Below are 21,772 nucleotides of genomic sequence, written 5' to 3'. Positions count from 1 at the left end.
TTATAAAACAAGATGGCACAAGCACCTAGAAATAATAAAAAACAAAGAGGAAATCATGAATAACAACTCCGGTCAAAAATTATGAGTCGTGGTACGCATGTTTTACCAGAGGGGTGTGGGGGGAGGGGAGTGGTGTGAAAATGGATAGGGATGAGGGTGACGGTTATCCTGGAATGCCCTTCAAATCGTCTTGTTACTCTGTTTGTGTTACTGTGAATCTACTTATCATTTTGTTTTAACAATGTATATTTNCAGTGCAAATCGATTCTAGTATAGCAGCTCTTCTGTCATATTATCACAATATGTTTGAGCTGGTATCAGATGTTGAGTTTTCGATGCTTTTTTTTTCAGTGACTTGATGCATGTGTATTTTGTCAACAGTCTTATCTCCAAGACTGCTTCAGATTGCTGTGAAGAAATTCTGGATTTACTTTTATGTCCCTGTATATACAGTATATCAAAACAAATAAAATATAATTTCTTAGGTTATTCTCAGAAGAGAAGGAAAATTAAAGCTATATTGTAAAGGTGCAGATTCTATTATATTTGAAAGGCTTCATGCAGACTGTGAAGAGATTAAAACTAAAACACTTGATCATTTAAATGTAAGTTTAACATTTTGTAATTTTTCAGTTATTCAGAAAGTAAACTTTAAAGATGTGTACAGTACATTAATTTATGTAGTAAATGAATAGTATATATCTAAAATGAGCTACATCTAATTTCTCCAGTTTATAATGTTGCTTATATACATTGGTACCTTTACTTATGAGTGTCCCAACTTATGAGTTTTTTGAGATACAAGCTGTCTCTCAGGCAATTTTTTCCTTTGTGTTGAGAGCTAATATTCGGGTTATCAACCATTTTTAGATACCCTTTGCTAGTTAGTAAGGAAATGCCACAGCAAACCATAGATTAAGAAAAGGAAGGTAAAAAACTGCTGCAATTTCATCATTTTCATTACTCTTCCAATGTCTGACAGTTTAGCATATAAAAAAACACATGATTGAGTGATATAGGAATTAGTTTACTTCCATGTTCTGAGCAGCATCACCATCTTGCATTTATAGAATTTTCCATCTTTTTCTTTATCTATGCAGCTAACACCATGACATCTGCAAAACCAATTTATTGTAGTATATTCATTTGGTTTTTATACAATATTTGTTATTTATAAGTATATTTTTTTATTTAATAACATGTAACAAAAGATTGCAGTTTTTGGTGTGCAGAATGGATTAATGGCATTTTAATGGGAGAAAATTGATTTTCACATATGAGTAATTTGAGTTATGAGTTTTGTCACAGAACAAATTAAACTTATAAGTTAAGTTACCACTGTATTTTTCTACATTTGTGATTTATAACATTATTAGTAAAGCATTTTACTTTGAAAGTGAGCTATCTCCTGATGCTACTTCATTCTAAATTAAGGACCTATCTCCACTATGAATAACATTACTTCATAATATTATATCTGCTTGTTTCTATTTACTGTAATTCAATGCCCTATTTTATTTGATTAAAATTGAAAAATAATAATATTTTACATAACATTTAATAAGTTATTTTTTTCTGCTTTTAGTTTTTTAATTAAAAATTTGGCAGATATTATTAAAGATTGTAACTCTATAAGCCAGTTGGATTTTTTAGAATTTCCTGATCACATCAGATAAAAGCTGAAAACAGTCAAGAAAAGAAAGACACTGGGGGAAAAATTAGAAAAAAGACACATAAGGACACTTTTCAGGATGTTTTCTTCATTAAGGTTTAGCAAGTTTCTAAGTTGTGCTTGTGGGGTCTTCCCCCTTCTTTCTCAGTGTGGAAATACTTTTTCCACTCGGGTGCACAAGTGTGTGCAAGTTTTTTCTATGGTGCTTTTTTTTCATCAGCGAGTTGGTTCTCTTTCTTCTAATTTTTAAGTTTCTAAGGAGATTGGTGAGGAAACCTTCATCGTAACAAAACATAAGCCCCAAACAAAAATAGAATGAAAGGCAAAATAAAAAATAACTAAAAATAACGCTTGGACTTGGTTCCTTACGCACTCACCCTGGACCAATCAGAAGGCTTTTCTCATGGTACTTAAGAAGTGACATCATAACAAAAATTACACGCAACATTGTACAATACAAGAAGACCCGATACATACAAAAAGGAAACTGAGACAAAAAATAATAATAACACATAATCGCGTAGCGCTACACATGTAAAAAATACAGTGGGTGACAAACGTTTTCGAAGTATTCAAAGTTATTCTTCAGGTCAAATAGATTTAGAATGCTTCAGAATGGAACAAAGATTTAAAATAAAATTGAATGTCATTTCAACAAAATCCATTTCACAAGGTGGAATCATGCACTGATGGATATAATTATGGGTTTGCATCTATGAGGGCCTGCCAGGCTAGTGACAGATTAAGCTCCTCCTTCCGGTTGATACAGGTGGTCTCGCGGCCAGCTTTATAAATGGCTATGGCTTCTAGCCATTTAAGATGGTCTTGGTGGGGTGTGTTGGCAATAATTTTGGCCTTGTCAAACTCCACCTCAATGTCTGGATCAGATGCATACATGGCAAGGATATGCATCCGATCTGGACATCTGAGCGGACATTCAACATGGATGGCACAATACTGTGCCATCCATGTTGAATGTATGCTCAGTGTTCTCTTACACTGGTAATTAAGGAGCGTTTGGTAGAACCAATATGTAAGAAGTCCTTGCCCCATATGTTGTTTTTAAGTGCGTTGGAGTATATACCAGGAAGTCTGGTACAATTCGAAGGGTCTTTTTCATTTCGGAGGATGTCAAAGATCGCCGGACATCTCCTATATGCTATCTGCAATTGATGTTTGTTGGCAATCCCCCCATACACTGCCTTAAGATATGGATTAAATGTGATGGAAACACGTGTTGGACTGTCAGGATCTAAGTTGGCACTATCATGCGTGGTGGGAGTGCATTGCGATCGGTGATACTGCTTGACCAAATGGTGCGTCAGGGTGGGGTACCCACGTTTAGTTGCTATCCTCTTAACTGAAGCAAACTCAGCTGCTAGGGCTTGTGAGGTGGATGAATGTGAAAATGCCTTTCTGACTAGAGCATTAAAAGCTGCAGTCTTATATGAGAATGGCTTGCTCAAACCGACTGGTATGTATGTAGAAGTAGCACATAGCTTACGGTACACCGATGTGCAGTTGTTGGATCTTTCCATTCTAATGTTAAAGTCCAGAAAGTGGACTTTCTCAGTGCTAGCTTGCTCAGTTCCTACTGTTGAACCATATGGATTGTCATTGATGGCCTGCACAAAAGATATCATGTCTGGTATAGTCTTTCACATGATGAAAATGTTGTCAATGTATCTCTTATAGAGTAGGATGTTTGGGAGGAATGGTGGAAGGACCTTGTGCTCAAGTTGTCTAATGACCATTTCACAAAGGTCTCCAGACACAGGGCTACTCATGGGTACTCCTCTCTTCTGCCTGTAAACAGTACCATCAAAAGTAAAAACAGAATCGTAACAGATGAGATGGGCCATTTTTAATACTTGTTGGTGTAGTGCCTGATCTTGAACTAAAGTAAACAAAAAATTCCTAAGGGAGCAAAAGGCTGGAGGGACTCCACCAAAGGGTAAAGAGATTTGAAGTCCAAGACGGTAATAAATTGCAGTGAGGAGGATAGATGCTGTAGAAGGTGGATGAGGTCAACCAGTTTATTGATGGTGAAGAGATCAATCGTTACCTCAATCGTGAGAGTTCACTAATTTATACTTCCCGCTCTCTGGAAGTTTGGTTCACCCATTTGTCCCACCCTGGACCAATCAGAAGGCTTATATGCAGATTATGGATGGCCTTCCCAAGCTTTTTACTTTTGATGGTACTGTTTATAGGCAGAAGAGAGGAGTACCTACAAGTTGCTCTGTGTTCGGAACAGGGCTGTGGAGTCGGTAAAAAAAACACTTGACTTCAACTCTAACTCCAGATAATTTTAGTAGGCTGACTCTGACTTTGACTCCTGACTGTGGCAAAATTAAATACCAAGTTATTATATGGGGGCAGAAACACTTATAGGAAGGTACCCTACTCTGAAAAGAGCCCGGGCATTTACCCAAATACTTTTATAGTTAGTAGTTTCAATATTTAACTTACATTAATATTGTTACGAGCTGTGGGGCTCGGATATAAATTCAGAATACAGTTTACCGAAACTGACACTTTTTAGATACACTAACAACAAAATCTTTATAGCTCTCATTAAAATAAAGACTTCTCCAACGTTCTTTTTATTTCGAACTGTTCTCTTTCTTCCGAATCGTTCTTCTTTTTTTGAATCATTCTTTTTCGTTTCGCCACTCTCCACACTATCATGCTAGTCTTCTCCGAAGCCGGCGTGACACTGCCCTCCACTTAAGGCATGCTTGTCCTGAGCATCATTACACCCATAGTACCACGCCAAATGATCCACATGAACAATTTTGGATGCAGTTCTTGACCTCTTCTGTATTTGGTAGGTGACATCGTTGATTCTAATCACGACACGATATGGCCTGTCCCACTTCGGCTGTAATTTAGGGGACTTTCCCTTGCTGCGCACAGGATTATGTAACCACACTAAGGAACCCTCTTCGAAGCCTTGATTGTTTGCCTTCCGGTCATATCGGGTCTTCATCCTTTCAGACATTTGTTGGCTGGACTGTCGGATGTGGTCATATATGTCATTCATCTTATGACGTAAATCGTCTGCATAGTCGGTCATGCTACGTTGACTATCAAGTGGGATACCAATAATTAAATTTGCGGGAAATCGTAGTTCTCTTCCAAAGTTTGCAAAGGCTGGTGTCACAGACATACTTTCATGGACTGCACTTCAGTATGCCAACAAAAATGATTGAATGTGTTTGTCCCAGTCTCGTTGCCAAGTCTCTATGACTTTTGCCAGGTATCTTTCCAACGTCTGATTAAATCGTCGGATTGTGGATGATACAAGGTGGTTCTGGTTTTGTGGGTACCCATCACACGGCATGTCTCCCGAAATATTTGGGACTCAAAATTCTTGCCTTGATCACTGTGAATCTCTAAGGGTACTCCAAACCGACAGAATACTTCGTGGACTAATTTATCGGCCACAGTTACAGCTTCTTGGTTGGGAATGGCATAGACCTCTGGCCATTTAGTAAAGTAGTCCATGACAACCATGAAGTACCGGTTTCTATTTTCACTTTCAGGAAATGGTCCCGCAACATCTAACGCTATTCGTTCCCATGGGGCTCCAGCATTGTACACCCTTAACGCACCTCTACTGCGAGTTTGAGGTCTCTTCATGGCTGCGCAACTGGTACATTTGTGACACCATTCCTCCACATAATAAAATCTTTTGCGGATCTTCAGTAAGTTCCTCTTCACCCCATATGGCCTCCAGAGCAGCCATCGTGGTACAGTTTTAGAACCTCTGGAACTTTTTTTTTGGGAACAACCATTTGCAGGTGGTAGCTGTCCCCTTGGGTATTTTCCCACTTACGGCACAATATCCCGTCCTGTATGGTCAAGCTGTCCCATTGTGCCCAGTAGCTTTTTGTATCTGGACTCATAGCTGCAACGTCACTTCAGTTGGGCCTAGGAGCATCAGCCTTCAACCATTCAAGGATCGGCTTAACGTGCATATCCTTTTCCTGAGCCTGTTGTAAGGTTTTCTTTCATTCGTTGATGGTCTCCATTTTCAACATTTGCACAGGAACAATTTCTTTAGCCTCTTGTCTGACACAGTGCATACAGTCATCCGCACAAGGCCTTCTCGACAAGGCGTCAGCGTTACCATGCGTTTTTCCTTTACGATGTTCAATCACGAAGTCGTACTCCTGTAGCAGCTCTATCCACCTTGCTACTTGTCCTTCTGGATTCTTGAAATGTAAAAGCCACTTCAACGCAGCATGGTCTGTACGCAAGCAGAATCTTCGTCCAAGCAAGTAGTTGCTAAAACATTGCAAGGTTTTAACTATGGCAAGAAATTCTTTTCTCATCACGCAGTAATTCCTTTCTGGTTTGGATAAGACTTTGCTGAAGTAGGCTATAACCAATTCTCGATCTCCTTTTCATTGAGACAAAACTTCACTGATCCCCGTGTTACTCGCATCTGTGTAAACTACAAAGTCATTTCCCGCGTCAGGGTAGCCCAAAATTGGCGTGTTGCACAGATGCTCCTTTAACTCCTGGAATGCAATATCACAACCCTCGTCCCAGCAGAATTGTCTCTTCTCTTCCGTAAGCTTATACAGTGGTTTGGCAATATCAGCAAAATCCTTCACAAACCGATGATAGTATGAGCATAAGCCCAAGAAAGCTCTAACTTCTATCTTGTCTTTTGGAACTGGCCAATCTTTTACAGCGACAATTTTATCTGGGTCTGTCTGCACCTCCTTTTCCGAGACAACATGACTTAAGAATTTAACTTGCCGTCTAAAGAAGGTGCATTTTTTCGGGCTCAATTTGAGATTGGCTCCTCGTATTTTCAATAACACTTGTTCCAGGTTTTGAAGATGATCCTCAAATGTGCGGCCCATGATAATTATGTCATCCAAATAGACAAGACAGGTGTCCCCACTCAATCCAGTGAGTACTAGCTCCATAAGTCTTTCGAAAGTAGCTGGAGCATTATATAAGACTCACCAAATAAACCATATTCAGTTCATAAGCAAACAGAAAAATTTTTTCTACGAACGTTTTCATCTATATGTAATAGATATCTTCAGGTATTGACGATATCGAACTAACAGCTAGTAGAATAGAATGTTTTTGAAAGTTCCGTTTAACTACGTAATTCAAATATGTTGCGTTAAAATTGAAAATATGTAAAATTTTTAAAACATATCCAAATAAATAATCAATTAATTTTATGTATATCATGACGTAAATATCCTCTGTAATTTAAAATATCTTTGATGTGCATTTTAATCATTGGTATCAGCTGGAGCATTGCACAGCTCAAAGGGCCTTGAACTGCCACAAACCCTTTCCTGTGGAAAATGCAGTCTTCTCTTTGTCTCTAGGGTCTATTTCCACCTGCCAGTAGCCACTTTTTAGGTCCAGGGTAGTGAACCACTTCATTCCTGTCAGTGTATTCAATGTGTCGTTGATCCTTGGCAGTGGATAGCTGTCCTTCTTCATAATGTTGTTCAGTCGACGATAGTCCACACAGAAACACATGCTGCCATTCTTCTTTACCAGGACTACAGGTGAACACCATGGACTAGAGGAGGGCTCTATAATGCCATTCCTTACCATTCCCTGAATCATGGCATCCATCTCTTGTTCACATGCCATCGGTAGCCTTCTCTGTCGCTGATGGATTGGTAACTCATTTCCTGTATTTATTTTGTGCCGAACCAATCCCGTCTTCCCTATATCAGTGTTGTTTGATGAGAAAATGTCGGCATATCGAAGCAATCTTTTTAGCTTCGTTTAGTTCCTCTTCCGACAGATCCTTACAACATTCTTCCAGAAGCGTTGATACATTGAATACGGAATGTTTCATATTGGTCGCAGTAGATTGTTTTTGGCATTTATGCATCCAAGCAACTTCACAGGTGCCCATTAAAGTGCCTTTTCCAACAACCTGTTCTCTATCACCCGGATTTAGAACATGTACTGCTGAAATGTTTGTGGCCCTCACCAACGTTTGCGCCATCTTCCATGGTAGGCCACTATCTAAACCCTCTATGAGGACACAACAATTCTTCTGGCCAGTGTTATCTGGTAGTCTAACTGGTACGATAGTTTCTGACCTTGGGGGAAGAACAATCTTATTCAAGCAGAGTGCTTCACCCGATGATGTGCCTTCCATAAAGAGTTCTGCCAAACTGCATTTTAAGACCCCCTGTTTGACATCAATCATCACAATGATGTTCTCTCATGAAATTTAAGCCCAGAATGCAATCGTCCCTTATATCGGCAATGATAACCTTATGCCGATAAATCTTGTTGCCTAGTTGCAATTCCACCTCCTTCTTGCCTTGGACAGATATGTGCTGACCAGTCACTGTTATAAGACGAATACGATCATGTCCACTGAAGTAATCCCCAAGAAACTGTTTTGCCAGCAGAGAACCGATGACCATGTGAGAAACTCCAGTGTCCAACGTCAGCTTACATGGTGTTCCGTTAATTTTGTCTTTGATAATCAGGCTATTCCCATCGTGGGCTTGGGAGATTGAGATTCCTGGGACTCCTTCAAAACCAGCCAGCACCCGCCCCTCAGTCCTGACGTTTACTCGTTTCCCTGCTGCCACTGCAGCTGGGCGGTGGTATCAGTTGCCTCTATCTTCTGAAGTCCATCCTCCTTTCAGTCTCTCCCAAGGTGTCCTCGCTTTGGGCAATTCATCTGCAGGTGGCCCCTTGCTCTACAGTAGTAACACTGGAGACCTCTTGTTATAACCTCTCTAACACGATGGGATCGATCATCGTGTCTTACTGCCTTCACCTCCAAAGCATGGGCCAAAGCGTCCTTCAGAGTTCCATGATGTCCAATCTAACAGCGGCTCAAACTTATAGATTGCGTATTCCATCTATGAACGCTTGTACAAGTAGTTTTTCAACCAATGCAGGTGAAGACTGATACGCTGTTTCGACCAGCTTTTCAACTTCCAGTGCCCAGCACTGTAGAGTCTCGGCACTACGTTGCATACAGTCCTTAAACTGCGCTCGATACACATGCTCTAGACGCTTGTCCCCATATCTGGACTCCAATGCCTCCACCAGTTGGTTGTAAGTGATGTCCTTACCAAGGGCCTATAGTACTGTCAAGGCCTGATTGTGGAGGGCCAACGTGAGTGCTGTCATGGTATGTGCTTTAGTCCATCCATTCATCCTCACTACGGCTTCAAACTGAATTTTATAAGCTGACCATGAAGATGCCCCATTGAAAGGTGGTACTTTAAATCCACGTACTGCTAGCATAGATATAACGGGATTGGCATTCCCAATCCCAGATATGAGCTTGACCAAAGCTTTCTCAACATCTGTGATCTTCACTTCAACTTTGGCAGTTCGATTCTCATGCCGTTGGACCTGCTCTTCATGATGCTCAACCTGCTCCTTGATTACCTTTAAATTGCTACCAATTGTGGTATGCAGTTCCTTCAGTTGACATGCCTGCTCTTCTTGGCCTCGCTGGAGCTCTTCTTTCATTTGACGTGCCTGCTCTTCTTGCATATTTTTCAACTGACTGGTCTGCTCTTGTAACGCTGCCAACAATACAGATAGGTCCAGCATAGCCGGTGCTGGAGTAGCGCCAGAGGTGCTGGCACACACACACACACACACACACACACACACACACACACACACACACACACACACACACACACACACACACACACACACACACACACACACACACACACACACACACACACACACACACACACACACACACACACACACACACACACACACACACACACACACACACACACACACACACACACACACACACACACACACACACACACACACACACACACACACACACACACACACACACACACACACACACACACACACACACACACACACACACACACACACACACACACACACACACACACACACACACACACACACACACACACACACACACACACACACACACACACACACACACACACACACACACACACACACACACACACACACACACACACACACACACACACACACACACACACACACACACACACACACACACACACACACACACACACACACACACACACACACACACACACACACACACACACACACACACACACACACACAATCTTTTATTTAGGTACATATAAAACGTACATTTCCGGTACCACATAGGCATAACCGGATTAGTTATATTTGTAACTATATTCAACAATTATTTAATAACAAATCATGAGTTTTTAATTAAAGTTTTCAATTAAAGTTTAGGATTATTCTAGAATAAAGATGAAGACATTATTAATTAGTAAAATAGTTTGTGATATAACAATATTATAAATTATTTGTGACATTTCTTTTCGTATCAATAAATATTAATATTTATATATACATATATAAGTTTTCTAACAATGTCTTTAAGTATTTAAATAACATATATATGTGAGGTGAAACATAGTTATTTAGTTAACAAAATATAAACAATTTTTAATACAATTGTAATGAATGCTATAAGTTTAAGAATAACAATAACATTTATGATTATTTATATTCACATATATAAAATTGTGGTTTGTATGATATGTTTTATTTAATTTTAATTTTAAAATTCTATAATAAAAATTTATATTAGAGAGAGTAATATGACAGTTCATATTTGGATATGAGAAAGTGAATATAACAGTATTCATTTAACACTCATTCCAATTTGCCTGAAGATCCTCGTTGATCTTCAAATCACAAGACACTCCTTGCAGTCCACAAGCTGATCAACAACAGTTCGATTGGAGAGTTCTGAACAACATTCTTATTTAGTCTCTACGGCACCCCTTCCCATCCACCTGATGATCCTCAAGTATGATCCTGGGAGAGTCACAATCGATGAGTTCTCCACGCAAAATCACTGGGATGAATCTTGAAAGAGTTTCACAGATCGACAAGTTCATAGTTTTTCAGAAAGTCACCTTCTGGAATTTCGGTCCTTCCAGCCCCACCAACAATAACTCAACAAAACACCATTAATATGTTGTGAGACTCGTAAATTTCTCCAAAATTCCTCTAATGGATTAACCGATTATTGAAATCAATAACAGTGTATCGTAATTTTGAAGTTACGCTGTCCAAATAATTTGCTGTACATCAAGACCGCAACACCGATCAAAGCAATGACAATCACAGAGAGTCTTAAAAGTTACATACTGAGTACCCAGAATTTATTAAATACTGTTAGGTCTGAAGTACCATGATGTGCATAGGCATTACGAGTATACACATATATATACGAGTTGAAGGCCCTCCACTTGCATACACTATGGCTTCGTTAATCGTATAGAGTTATTGTTATATGTGCCGTAGTTCGTAAGTTTGTAGGTAATTGGTTTATGGTGTGAACACCATCAATTAGGTATGTATTGTGTTAATATCGTTGTATTTTTTAATGAGTATTTGTAGATAGTAGAACATTTCCTTGTTATTAATCAACTTATGTTGTGTACAAGGCCAAGAAATACCTAGCTGAATAGCAATTGTTTTTTGGTCTAGTCTTTCTTGTTCAAGCATTAGGCAGTTGAATATATAGTGTTCACTCCCATCAATATCACCACATATTGAACATCTATTGGTATTTAAGTCTGCAAATCTATTTAAGTACTCCAACTATCTACAATTAACCAGTAACTGGTGCGAAAAATCTTTAAAATTGGCGAACGTTTTCGATTCCCCTTCTGGGATCTTCTTCAGGCTTACTTTATTTTAGCTTTCGTTATAACCGGATTCTTTACTTCGAATGTTTTTTAAAAATATGGAACGTGCCATGGAAGGAATTTACGTGTTATTTCAAATATAATTTTTACCAATGGGGATTCATTGTGTGCAATACCTCATAAAATTTATCTTATAAAATATATTATGATTTATCGTCAATTAAAAATTGCCATGCTGCCGAGAGATTTATTTCTTCTTTGAAATTAATGCATGCAGATTTGCGATCGGCTTAAAAGATTTCCACTGCCTCCAAAGTTTTTAGTTGTTCCGGGTGTTGGGTGGTGCGAATAACATGCGCTTCATCGAAGAAAGGAGTGATGTCCGGGTTCGTCGCATACGTAGATAGGGCTGTTGTACATTTATTATGTTCAATGTCTGATTTATGCTCTTTTAATCTTGTGGCCAATGAACGCTTGGTGGATCCGATATACACTAAAGGCCTATCCCATCTGTTATCTTTTAATGGAATACTGTATATCCCTGGAAGCCTATTTGGGTTCGAATTGTCCTTCCCGTTCCTTAATAAATTTATCTTTGGAAAGCTGAGCCGGATATAGATCATTTTATGAAATCTATGAACAACAACCCATATGGCCTCGTAGTGGAACTAGAACAACTTAGTAAGGATAAAGTACACTTCTTGGATATAGTCATAGATATGAAAGAAAGGGCGGTACAAACTTATGTATACAGAAAACCTACAGCGATATCAACGTATATACCTTATGAATCTTGTGACCCATTTTCTTATAAGATAGCGGCGTTTAGAGCATTAGTAGAAAGAGCATATACGCATTCTTCCACCTCCCAAGCCCTCCAACGAGAATTAAATTACATTAGGAAGATCGCTAAAGAGCATGGTTACAGCAATATTATAAAAGGTTTATGTAAGCAGCACCGGCGTTTGCAGAATCGTGTAGAAGAAAAGGTAGAGGTACTAAATAATGGAAATGAGGATAGCGTAGAGAGGGTACCAATAACGTATAACCCGCATCTAAAGGCAATGTACGAAAAAATTGCAAAAATAAAAGGAATTAATATTGCATACAAAAGAAACCCAACCATTTACAGTTTATTAAGGAACGGGAAGGACAATTCAAACCCAAATAGGCTTCCAGGGATATACAGTATTCCATTAAAAGATAACAGATGGGATAGGCCTTTAGTGTATATCGGATCCACCAAGCGTTCATTGGCCACAAGATTAAAAGAGCATAAATCAGACATTGAACATAATAAATGTACAACAGCCCTATCTACGTATGCGACGAACCCGGACATCACTCCTTTCTTCGATGAAGCGCATGTTATTCGCACCACCCAACACCCGGAACAACTAAAAACTTTGGAGGCAGTGGAAATCTTTTAAGCCGATCGCAAATCTGCATGCATTAATTTCAAAGAAGAAATAAATCTCTCGGCAGCATGGCAATTTTTAATTGACGATAAATCATAATATATTTTATAAGATAAATTTTATGAGGTATTGCACACAATGAATCCCCATTGGTAAAAATTATATTTGAAATAACACGTAAATTCCTTCCATGGCACGTTCCATATTTTTAAAAAACATTCGAAGTAAAGAATCCAGTTATAACGAATGCTAAAATAAAGTAAGCCTGAAGAAGATCCCAGCAGGGAATCGAAAATGTTCGCCAATTTTAAAGAATTTTCGCACCGGTTACTGGTTAATTGTAGATAGTTGGAGTATATACAACCCGGTGTGGTGAGAAAGTACATTAACTATTTAAGTACTTTGCAAATTTTCCATGATCAGTGAAGAATTGTGTTAATAAGTGTGTAGGTTGTATCCAATGATATTTGTATATGTCCTTTATAATTGGGAAGAACTTGTACATAGTTTTCTCTTTGTATGTATTCCATTTCTGCTGCCATTTATACAAAACATCATTCCATAAAAGTTTCTTAGCTGTCTGTAAACTAATTTTGTTGTATGATATCGTTAAATTTTGGTCATTAGTGGCCGACTTAGCCAATTCATCCGCTCTCATTCCTGATAGTTCCTTCGTGTGCTCTGGTCCACATGAAACTATAATTGTTTTGAGAGACAGTTATTTGTTTTTTAATTTTTGTAGAAATTGGTTTTAATTGGGTGCTGGCAGTTAAAACAGAGTCAGTTGTTTGCTGGCTATCTAATGTCCGATCAGAAAATTCACTAAAATGCCGCTGATTCATCACCTGCTGTCGCTGTTGGCTTCGTGTACAAATCCCTTGAGTGTCTTATTTCGGCATAACCGGAATGATTTATATCGCACTCCTGACACAAATTTGTTATGAGCTGTGGGGCTCAGGATATAAATTCAGAATACAGTTTACCGAAACTGACACTTTTTACACACACTAACAACAAAATCTTTATAGCTCTCGTTAAAAGAAAGACTTCTCCAACGTTTTTTTTTATTTCGAACTGTTCTTTTTCTTCCGAATTATTCTTCTTTTTTTGAATCATTCTTTTTTGTTTTGCCACTCTTCGCACCATCATGCTAGTCTCCTCCGAAGCCGGTGCAACAATATTTATTTGTATAAAAAAATTAATTTTTTAACAAATGTTTAATAAGAGGCGAGAAGGGGCAATAATATTCTACATTTACATATCTTTATTCTACAGCATATGTACTTCAATTTCACCTTTGCAGAAAAGTTAGTTCAACTAAAAAGTATGCGATCTAGTTGCTTCAGCCCCTTGTTGAGAAAAGAAAAATATATACTTTGATCAATTAGTCTGGCTTATTCAGAAAAATAGAGTACTTATTTAGAGCAGAGACAATAAAAGAATGATTCAAAAATATTCAAGTTCAATTTGGTCAAAATAATTTAACTAGTAAACACAACTACTACAACGAAAACTACATATTTAATAAATTAAATTGCTGCATCTTGTATTTAAAATAAATGAATTATAACAAAATACAAAACATTTTAAAAAATTAATAAGAAAATTTATTTTATATTTTCATTTAAATAAAAAAAAAACTAAATTACATTTATAATTTTGAATTTTATATAATGGTTCTAAGAAACAAAATAGCTTCAATTAAATCCTCCTTCATAGATGCCCTTAAATCAACTTTAATTATTTTCAAAGCTGAAAATAATCTAAGATAAACGACTTCCAACAACTTAACACTGCGTTGAATAATAACAACCCACGAAAAACTTTTTTTTTTACGAGTGTTATGTCACTAGTAAATTTTACAAGTACTTTCGACCTCCACCGAGGTCTGCTTCAGGTGGTGACTGGCCGTGTTTCGACCCGACCGTTGTAACGATGTTGCCAACGATGTAAATAAATAAACGTGTGCGTCGGGTTTCACCCCTCCAACCGTCGTTGCTCGAACTCCTCGAATAAATACCTCCACGCCTGTGCAAGTGTTTCCCCATCCCTGTAGTTGATGCAGTTGCCCCCCCATGATAGCTTTGTGAATCTCCCAGGTCTCCAGGTGCCGGATGTGATCAGCGCGGAACGCGGGTCTGATAAGTTTGGTGTTCCGGAAGTCCGCCCTTATTTCAGGGTCGGTGACATAGGTCGATAAGGCAGTGGTGTGTCTTTTATGCTTAATGTCAGCTTGGTGTTCACGTATTCGTTTCTGTGTTGATCGGATGGTGGAGCCAATGTAAACTAAGTCTCTATTGAATCTGTCATCCCGTACGGGAATGGAGTAAACACCTGGGGCCCTGGAGAGATCCATTGCGTCCTTCGCGTTGCGCAGCAAGTCGTAAAGCGTGCCGGTTCTTAAGTACGCGATTTTGGTGCGGCTGTTGCTAGCGATCTCCCTATATAGGGGGTCTAGATGCCGGTTGAAGCGGACGACCGCGCGTCTCGCGTTCCCATCCGGTTGGCGGTTGTCGTCCGGCGCATGCACGTGCTAAACCGCGGACCAAGGCTTTGCTATAACCATGTTCCACGGCAATCTTTTTTATGCGTCGGATCTCCGACCATGCGTTGCGCACATGCGTGTGGTGCGTGAAGGCCCGTCTGGTAAGGGCCCGGAAAGCCGCCATTTTGTAGACAAAGGAGTCAGAGGAGTTCGCGGGGATGAACAGCGGGAGTTGGTCAGGTTTATGGTAGACGCTAGTTTCTATTTTGCTGCCCCTGAGACGGATGTTAACATCAAGAAAATGAGCACTCGAGTTGCTAACCTGATCTAAGCCGAGGGTGAGGCCATATGCATTGTCGTTCATACACGACAAAAAATCGTCCAGATTGGGAGTGGTTTTCCACAGTATAAAGATTTCGTCCACGTATCTTTGGTATAGACTGATGTTTGGTAAGAATTTGGGCAACACTTTCTCCTCCAATTGTCTCACCACCAGCTCGCAAAGGTCCCCTGAAAGCGGGCTGCCCATGGGGACACCTCGTCTTTGTAAATAAGTAGCCTCGTTGAACTGGAAGACCGAAGTGTAGCACATAAGATGCGCCAGCTCCAATATCTGCTCCCGGTGTGGGAGTGCATCATTCTCCCGCAGTAGCAGGTTCCTAAGAGCGCAGAAGCATGGCTGTAGCTATATCGAAGGGAAAAGGGACACGAAATCCATGACCGTGAAGTGCGGGTCTTCACCAACCTTGATGCGCCGTAACAACTCTACAAAATCAGCAGAATTGGTGGTAGCAAACTTGTAACCCTTCAATCGTTCGGCGGCGATGTTGTGGACGGCCTTCTCAAGCAGCCTCGTAGGGGACCTAGCTTTATCCAGGACCGGCCTAAGAGACAGGGTCTGTTTGTGCGTTTTGGTGAACGTGAACAGCCTCGGAACGTCAGGAGAGGCAACTACCACCTTGCTCAAACCCCATTTTATGGCTAACGACGTGCGGGTGAACCTAGAAACACGAGACTGTAGCTTATCTATGTAGCTATCGTCGATGGGCTCGCAGTCCGTGTCGTCGATATACCGTTGCATGAGAGACCTTTAGGTGGCTTCCTTTAATAGAACTAGAGATTTATTTTTATCCGCTTTTAGGACTATGATGCGTTTGTCCGTCAGCCATTTTCTAGTTTTTCGTAAGATGCGCCACCAGTTGTCGTTGCTGGTCCTGTTGACAGCACAAATCGTGAATACAGCTTTCCACCTGTAGTACTCATTTCGGGTGTCGCTCAAGCCGTTGATGAGCCTCTCGATGTCGGGCATTATATTCTCCGGGCGCAATTTCGACGGTCCCGGGGCAAACATCGGACCATGCTGCATGATGTTAAGGAGAAAATCCGGGGGTGTTATGTGGTCCCAACAAATCACTGGTGCAGCCTGCGCCGGTTTTTTGTGCGGACTTTGTTTAGCTAAGATCCAGTGAAGTTTTTTACGGTACCTCGTCTGTAGGTCGCGCGACAGGATTTCCTGGAAGCATGCTGCCCTTCTGTTCTCGTCTTCCAGCTCCGTCCGGTTGCGTTCGAACATTTGGTTCTCCAATCTGATTAATCTGTCCAGGATGGAATAGACGCTCTTCCTGGCGTTTCGAATGGCAATGGATCTCACCAGGGCCCCGGGTGTTTACTCCATTCCCGTGTGGGATGACAGATTCAATAGAGACTTAGTTTACATTGGCTCCACCATCCGATTAACACAGAAACGAATACGAGAACACCAAGCTGACATTAAGCATAAAAGACACACCACTGCCTTATTGACCTATGTCACCGACCCTGAAATAAGGGCGGACTTCAACAAACTTATCAGACCCGCGTTCCGCGCTGATCACATCCGGCACCTGGAAACCTGGGAGATTCACAAAGCTATCATGGGGGGCAACTGCATCAACTACAGGGATGGGGAAACACTTGCACAGGCGTGGAGGTATTTATTCGAGGAGTTCGAGCAACGATGGTCGGAGGGGTGAAACCCGACGCGCACGTTTATTTATTTACATCGTTGGCAACATCGTTACGACGGTCGGGTCAAAACACGGCCAGTCACCACCTGAAGCAGACCTCGGTGGAGGTCGAAAGTACTTGTGGAATTTACTAGTGACATAACACTCGTAAAAAAAGGTTTTTCGTGGGTTGTTATGAAAATAATCTTTTCACACTTACTTGTGTTGGGGACATTGCTGTGACAGATCTAGCTGCATCATAAATAATTTCTTGATAAATTGAAATAGCTTCTTCCACATTCAATTGTGATAAATGGTCATAAATTTCTATTTCAATTAGCCCATTTAAAAGATTTTGTTTAAATTTTATGTTTTCAATTTTTGCCAGTTTAGTTTCTTGATTTGTTAAATATCTTCGCTTCACTTTGAGATGTTCTAAACTATTCAAATATACTTAAAAATCAAGCTCTTATTTTGGAAAGATGATTCCAAGTTGTCATTACATTCATTATTTTTATTTTCATCTTTTGATTCATAAATGAAAGGTAACTGCAACCTTTTTAAGTGAATAGCTATTTCACAAAGTTTTTCTTTCCCTGAGGCAATTTGATTGTCATTTAGTAAAATTTGATTCATTGGATCAACGTAAATAGAGGCTAACAAGATTATATTGTCTAACAACTGAATCTCTCTATTTCTCATTGAAGATAAAATTGCATTAGCAACAATTCCTCCAGTTTTGTCAAGCTGATACATCAAAGTTTTCCACTGTAAGAAAAAATTTCAGGTGACAAATCTTCAGCTTATAACTTTAGAGTGACAATACTGTCACTCTAAAGTTACAAGCTGGTAAAGGGTATGACAAGACACACTAATTTTTCTGTTTGTTTCCATTGGTTTTCAGTTAATAAAACACTTGGATTATCAAGGTCTTAAAGGAAGGTTTTCAATTTGAGTTTTCAATTTCAGGTATTAAATAACTGCTTTCCCAGCGAGTAGATTGAGTCTTTTAATTCATCTCTTATTACTAATTGCAATGTGTGAATAGCATATTGCATATGTTGAATTTGAAACATATTGGACGCTTCCTCCACAATATCATCTAAATATTTCTTTTTTTTTCTATTATAGGCTCGATTTGTGTGTCAATGGCAAATATTTTATTAATGTCTTCTAATGCAATTTCATTATCTTGATTCATTTTCTCAGTTATTTTTAATATATTTGAAGCGTTATCTGTTACAATACACAAAATATACTCCTTTTTAATTTTAAAATCTTCTAATACCTCTTGAACCAACTTCTGCAGATATTCTCCTGTGTGATGAGCCATAGTGTCTTTTACTGCTAATGTCTTCATAACAATTGTATTATTCTCATCAATAAATCGAACATTAATTGCAAAATAATTCACTCGATGACAAGTGCATGCATCCATTTTAATAAATATCAAGCGATCCTTCAGTCTTTTTTTGAGTTCATCTTTTTTCAAAACAGCTTCTTCAATTATAAGCCTTTTGAGGTTTTCTCTGTCTAGTGAAACTGCAAGTTTTCTTGCCATTTTGCCATTTAAGCCTAAAAAGATCAGTTGTGAAAAAAAGATTAAAGGCACTACTATCTTGCACCACCATTTCAATTATGACATAAAGTTACAGTAACAACTCGTCATTGTTACTGTAACTTTATCCAAGTAAAGAATTTGCATACTTGTGTTTGTACTGAACTAAATTTTTGGATATATTCTAATTTTAAAATAGATGAAGTGTTTCTACTGTTGTTTTTTTCATTTACTTCTTGTAGAATTCTAGGATTTTGGACATTGCAAATGTCTTTTTAGATTACCTGCTCTTGTAGGCACATTTTTTTCTCAGAACTAGCAAAAACACTAATTTTTGCTTCACATACATGTTTACCATCATCATTTTCTACAATGCATTTACACTGATAATATAGTAGACCTCCCTATAACACGGGTTCCTATAATTACGATTCCTATAAGACGGCAAAAAAATTGCGACGGTATTTGTACAAACCTGGTAAAAAAAATTCCTATAATTTGGTAAAACGTCATCGGGCAGCCGAACTACTTTCCACCGTCCAGTGTCACGCTACGGAGAATTTAGGTAGGTAAATTGAGTTCAACTATCATCTGTACAGTATTGTATATAAATTAGGTACTGTACATATAATTATATATTAACTTAATTTATTGTAACTTTATTATAATTATATATATACTTTCCGCCGTCCAGCACCACGCTACGGAGAGTTTAGGCGAGTAAGTTGTTTACTATTGTCTGCACAGTATGTAAATTAGTCACCATAAGTCTAATATAGTACTGTAATTTTATACATTTCTTGTGAAAGAAACATTTCTTATTCAACGGTCATAAAAATTATTTATATTAATGATGTCTCCAAAGTTCAACAAAGTTTTCACAAAAAAATAATTTATCAGAAATCGCGGCCGCGGTTTGGTGCGCTGCTCCGCGACGAAAACAAACTTGAGCAATGGCGACGTCGAACAGTGCACACTCGGTAAGTAATCCTACAATTTTTTGTTTATAGTGTAGTTTATACGGATTATTTCCAAAAAAATATATGTATTTTGGAAATGTTTTGTCAAATTTGTCTAGAATTGATTAATTTTCTGGAAGAAAGCCTTTCAAACAGCTGTAGTACGTAAACTTCACACGTGTCGGGCTGTGATTGGCGAGGACTCGTAAGAAATCAATTCATAAAGAACGGAACGTATCTACTGTGTTATAGGGGGGTCGACTGTATTTACCATCTATTGTAAGAGTATAATATTCAAAAACTGCAGACTTGAATTTGAAAACACTCTTTTCCATTGTGAAAGGTTAATTAGGTATCTAAGAATATTTAAGTTTATAAAATTAGATATAACTCTTCAAAATAACATGTAGATAAATATAATTCATACTTACAAGTCACAAGCAAAATAATCTGAACTTGAGAGTCAAACTAAAAACTCTTTAAGTACTTAAAAATTAAAATTATGACACTTACGTGTTGTGGCGTTATTGACAGCGATTTGTTAAATTTCAGATATGTTCGCTAGTACTTTCAACAGTTTACGACTGTCGTCTTCAGGCGAAATCGAATACCTTTGTTTTCGAATTGATAGCTTTCAAAAAAGCTATCAATTCGAAAACAAAGGTATTCGATAATACCTTTACCGAATACGTAAGTGTCATAATTTTAATTTCTAAAGGCTGGCGTGAAGTGAACTATATTTCCTTTAAGTACTTTTTCCGAGTTAACCTGGGATGGACAAAAAAGGACGCAAGAGCGAATCCTGAATTAATCCTGAATCGGACAAGGAAGTCGGTCCCCCCACAGAGATTGTAGTAATGACCAAAAAGCACATGTTCTAATTGGGATTATTCCTGGAACTACTGCACACCTTACTAGAACACTGATTCCCCTTGAAATCTACATAAGGACGTCCCACGAAAGTCCACTTAGCAGCTGGCTAAAGGTCAAATAGTTGTAAATTTTGGAGACCCCAGTATCTCATTACAACTTGTTTTTAATGCAATAAAATGACAAATAAAGCATCTCTANCGAAAGTCCACCAAGCAGCTGGCTAAAGGTCAAATAGTTGTAAATTTTGGAGACCCCAGTGCCTCGTTACAACTTGTTTTTAATGCAATAAAATGACAAATAAAGCATCTCTAATGATATATTTATTTTAAATTATTTCATATTATTGTAATATTTTTACTATAAAATCACATTGGGGTAAAATTTTTCACAGCTATTTTTACATTTTAATTTTTCTGTGGAAAACAAAAAGAGAGAAATGCCGGAGTCAGAGTCAACACATTTTTCCTGACTCTGACTCCACAGCTCTTGTTTGGAGACCTTTGTGAAATGGTATTAGACAACTTGAGCACAAGGTTCTTTCACCATTCCTCCCAAACATCCTAATCTATAAGAGATACATTGAAGACATTTTCATCATGTGGAGGACGATACCAGACATGACATCTTTCGTGCAGGCCATCAATGACAATCCGTATGGTTCAACAGTAGGAACTGAGCAAGCTAGCACTGAGAAAGTTCACTTTCTGGACTTTAACATTAGAATGGAAGGATCCAACAACTGCACATCGGTGTACCATAAGCTATGTGCTACTTCTATGTACATACTAGTCAGCTCGAGCGACCCATTCTCATACAAGACTGCAGCTTTTAATGCTCTAGTCAGAAGGGCATTTTCACATTCATCCACCTCACAAGCCCTAGCAGCTGAGTTAGCTTGAGTTAAGAGGATAGCAACCGAACGTGGGTACCCCACCCTGACGCACCATTTGGTCAAGCAATATCACTGCTTGCAATGCACTCCCACCATGCATGATAGTGCCAACTTAGATCCTGACAGTCCAACATGTATTTCCATCATTTTTAACCTGTATCAGCATACAGGAGATGTCTGGCGATTTTTGACATCCTCCGAAATGAAAAAGACCCTTCGAATTGTA

At 38.8% G+C, this 21,772-nt stretch overlaps 2 protein-coding genes across 2 annotated transcripts; one reads left to right on the top strand and one right to left on the bottom strand.

Annotated features, from left to right (window-relative positions):
- Positions 1-12,011: 12,011 nt before the first annotated feature.
- Positions 12,012-12,806, top strand: LOC111619817. Its single transcript, XM_023361637.1, has one exon. The coding sequence runs from the start codon at positions 12,012-12,014 to the stop codon at positions 12,804-12,806; it is 795 nt and encodes a 264-aa protein (XP_023217405.1).
- Positions 12,807-15,235: 2,429 nt separating this feature from the next.
- LOC111619816 lies at positions 15,236-16,360 on the bottom strand. Its single transcript, XM_023361635.1, has 2 exons — positions 16,025-16,360; positions 15,236-15,964 (listed from the first exon to the last, which is right to left on the bottom strand). The coding sequence occupies exons 1-2, from the start codon at positions 16,358-16,360 to the stop codon at positions 15,236-15,238; spliced, it is 1,065 nt and encodes a 354-aa protein (XP_023217403.1).
- Between the last annotated feature and the right edge of the window lie 5,412 nt (positions 16,361-21,772).

The sequence above is a fragment of the Centruroides sculpturatus genome, unplaced genomic scaffold, assembly GCF_000671375.1.
Source record: "Centruroides sculpturatus isolate CEXI.00-Female unplaced genomic scaffold, Cexi_2.0 scaffold138, whole genome shotgun sequence".
NCBI classification, from domain to species: Eukaryota; Metazoa; Arthropoda; class Arachnida; order Scorpiones; family Buthidae; genus Centruroides; species Centruroides sculpturatus.
Note: the sequence above shows the minus strand (reverse complement) of the source record. Positions and strands in the feature narration are given on the sequence as shown.

Coding starts and splice junctions, on each gene's coding strand:
- LOC111619817 (XM_023361637.1), top strand. CDS start 12,012: ATGAACAACAACCCATATGGCCTCGTAGTGGAACTAGAACAACTTAGT.
- LOC111619816 (XM_023361635.1), bottom strand. CDS start 16,360: ATGCAACGGTATATCGACGACACGGACTGCGAGCCCATCGACGATAGC. Junction 15,965..16,024: donor AGTTGTTACGGCGCATCAAG/GTTGGTGAAGAC, acceptor CCTTCGATATAG/CTACAGCCATGCTTCTGCGC.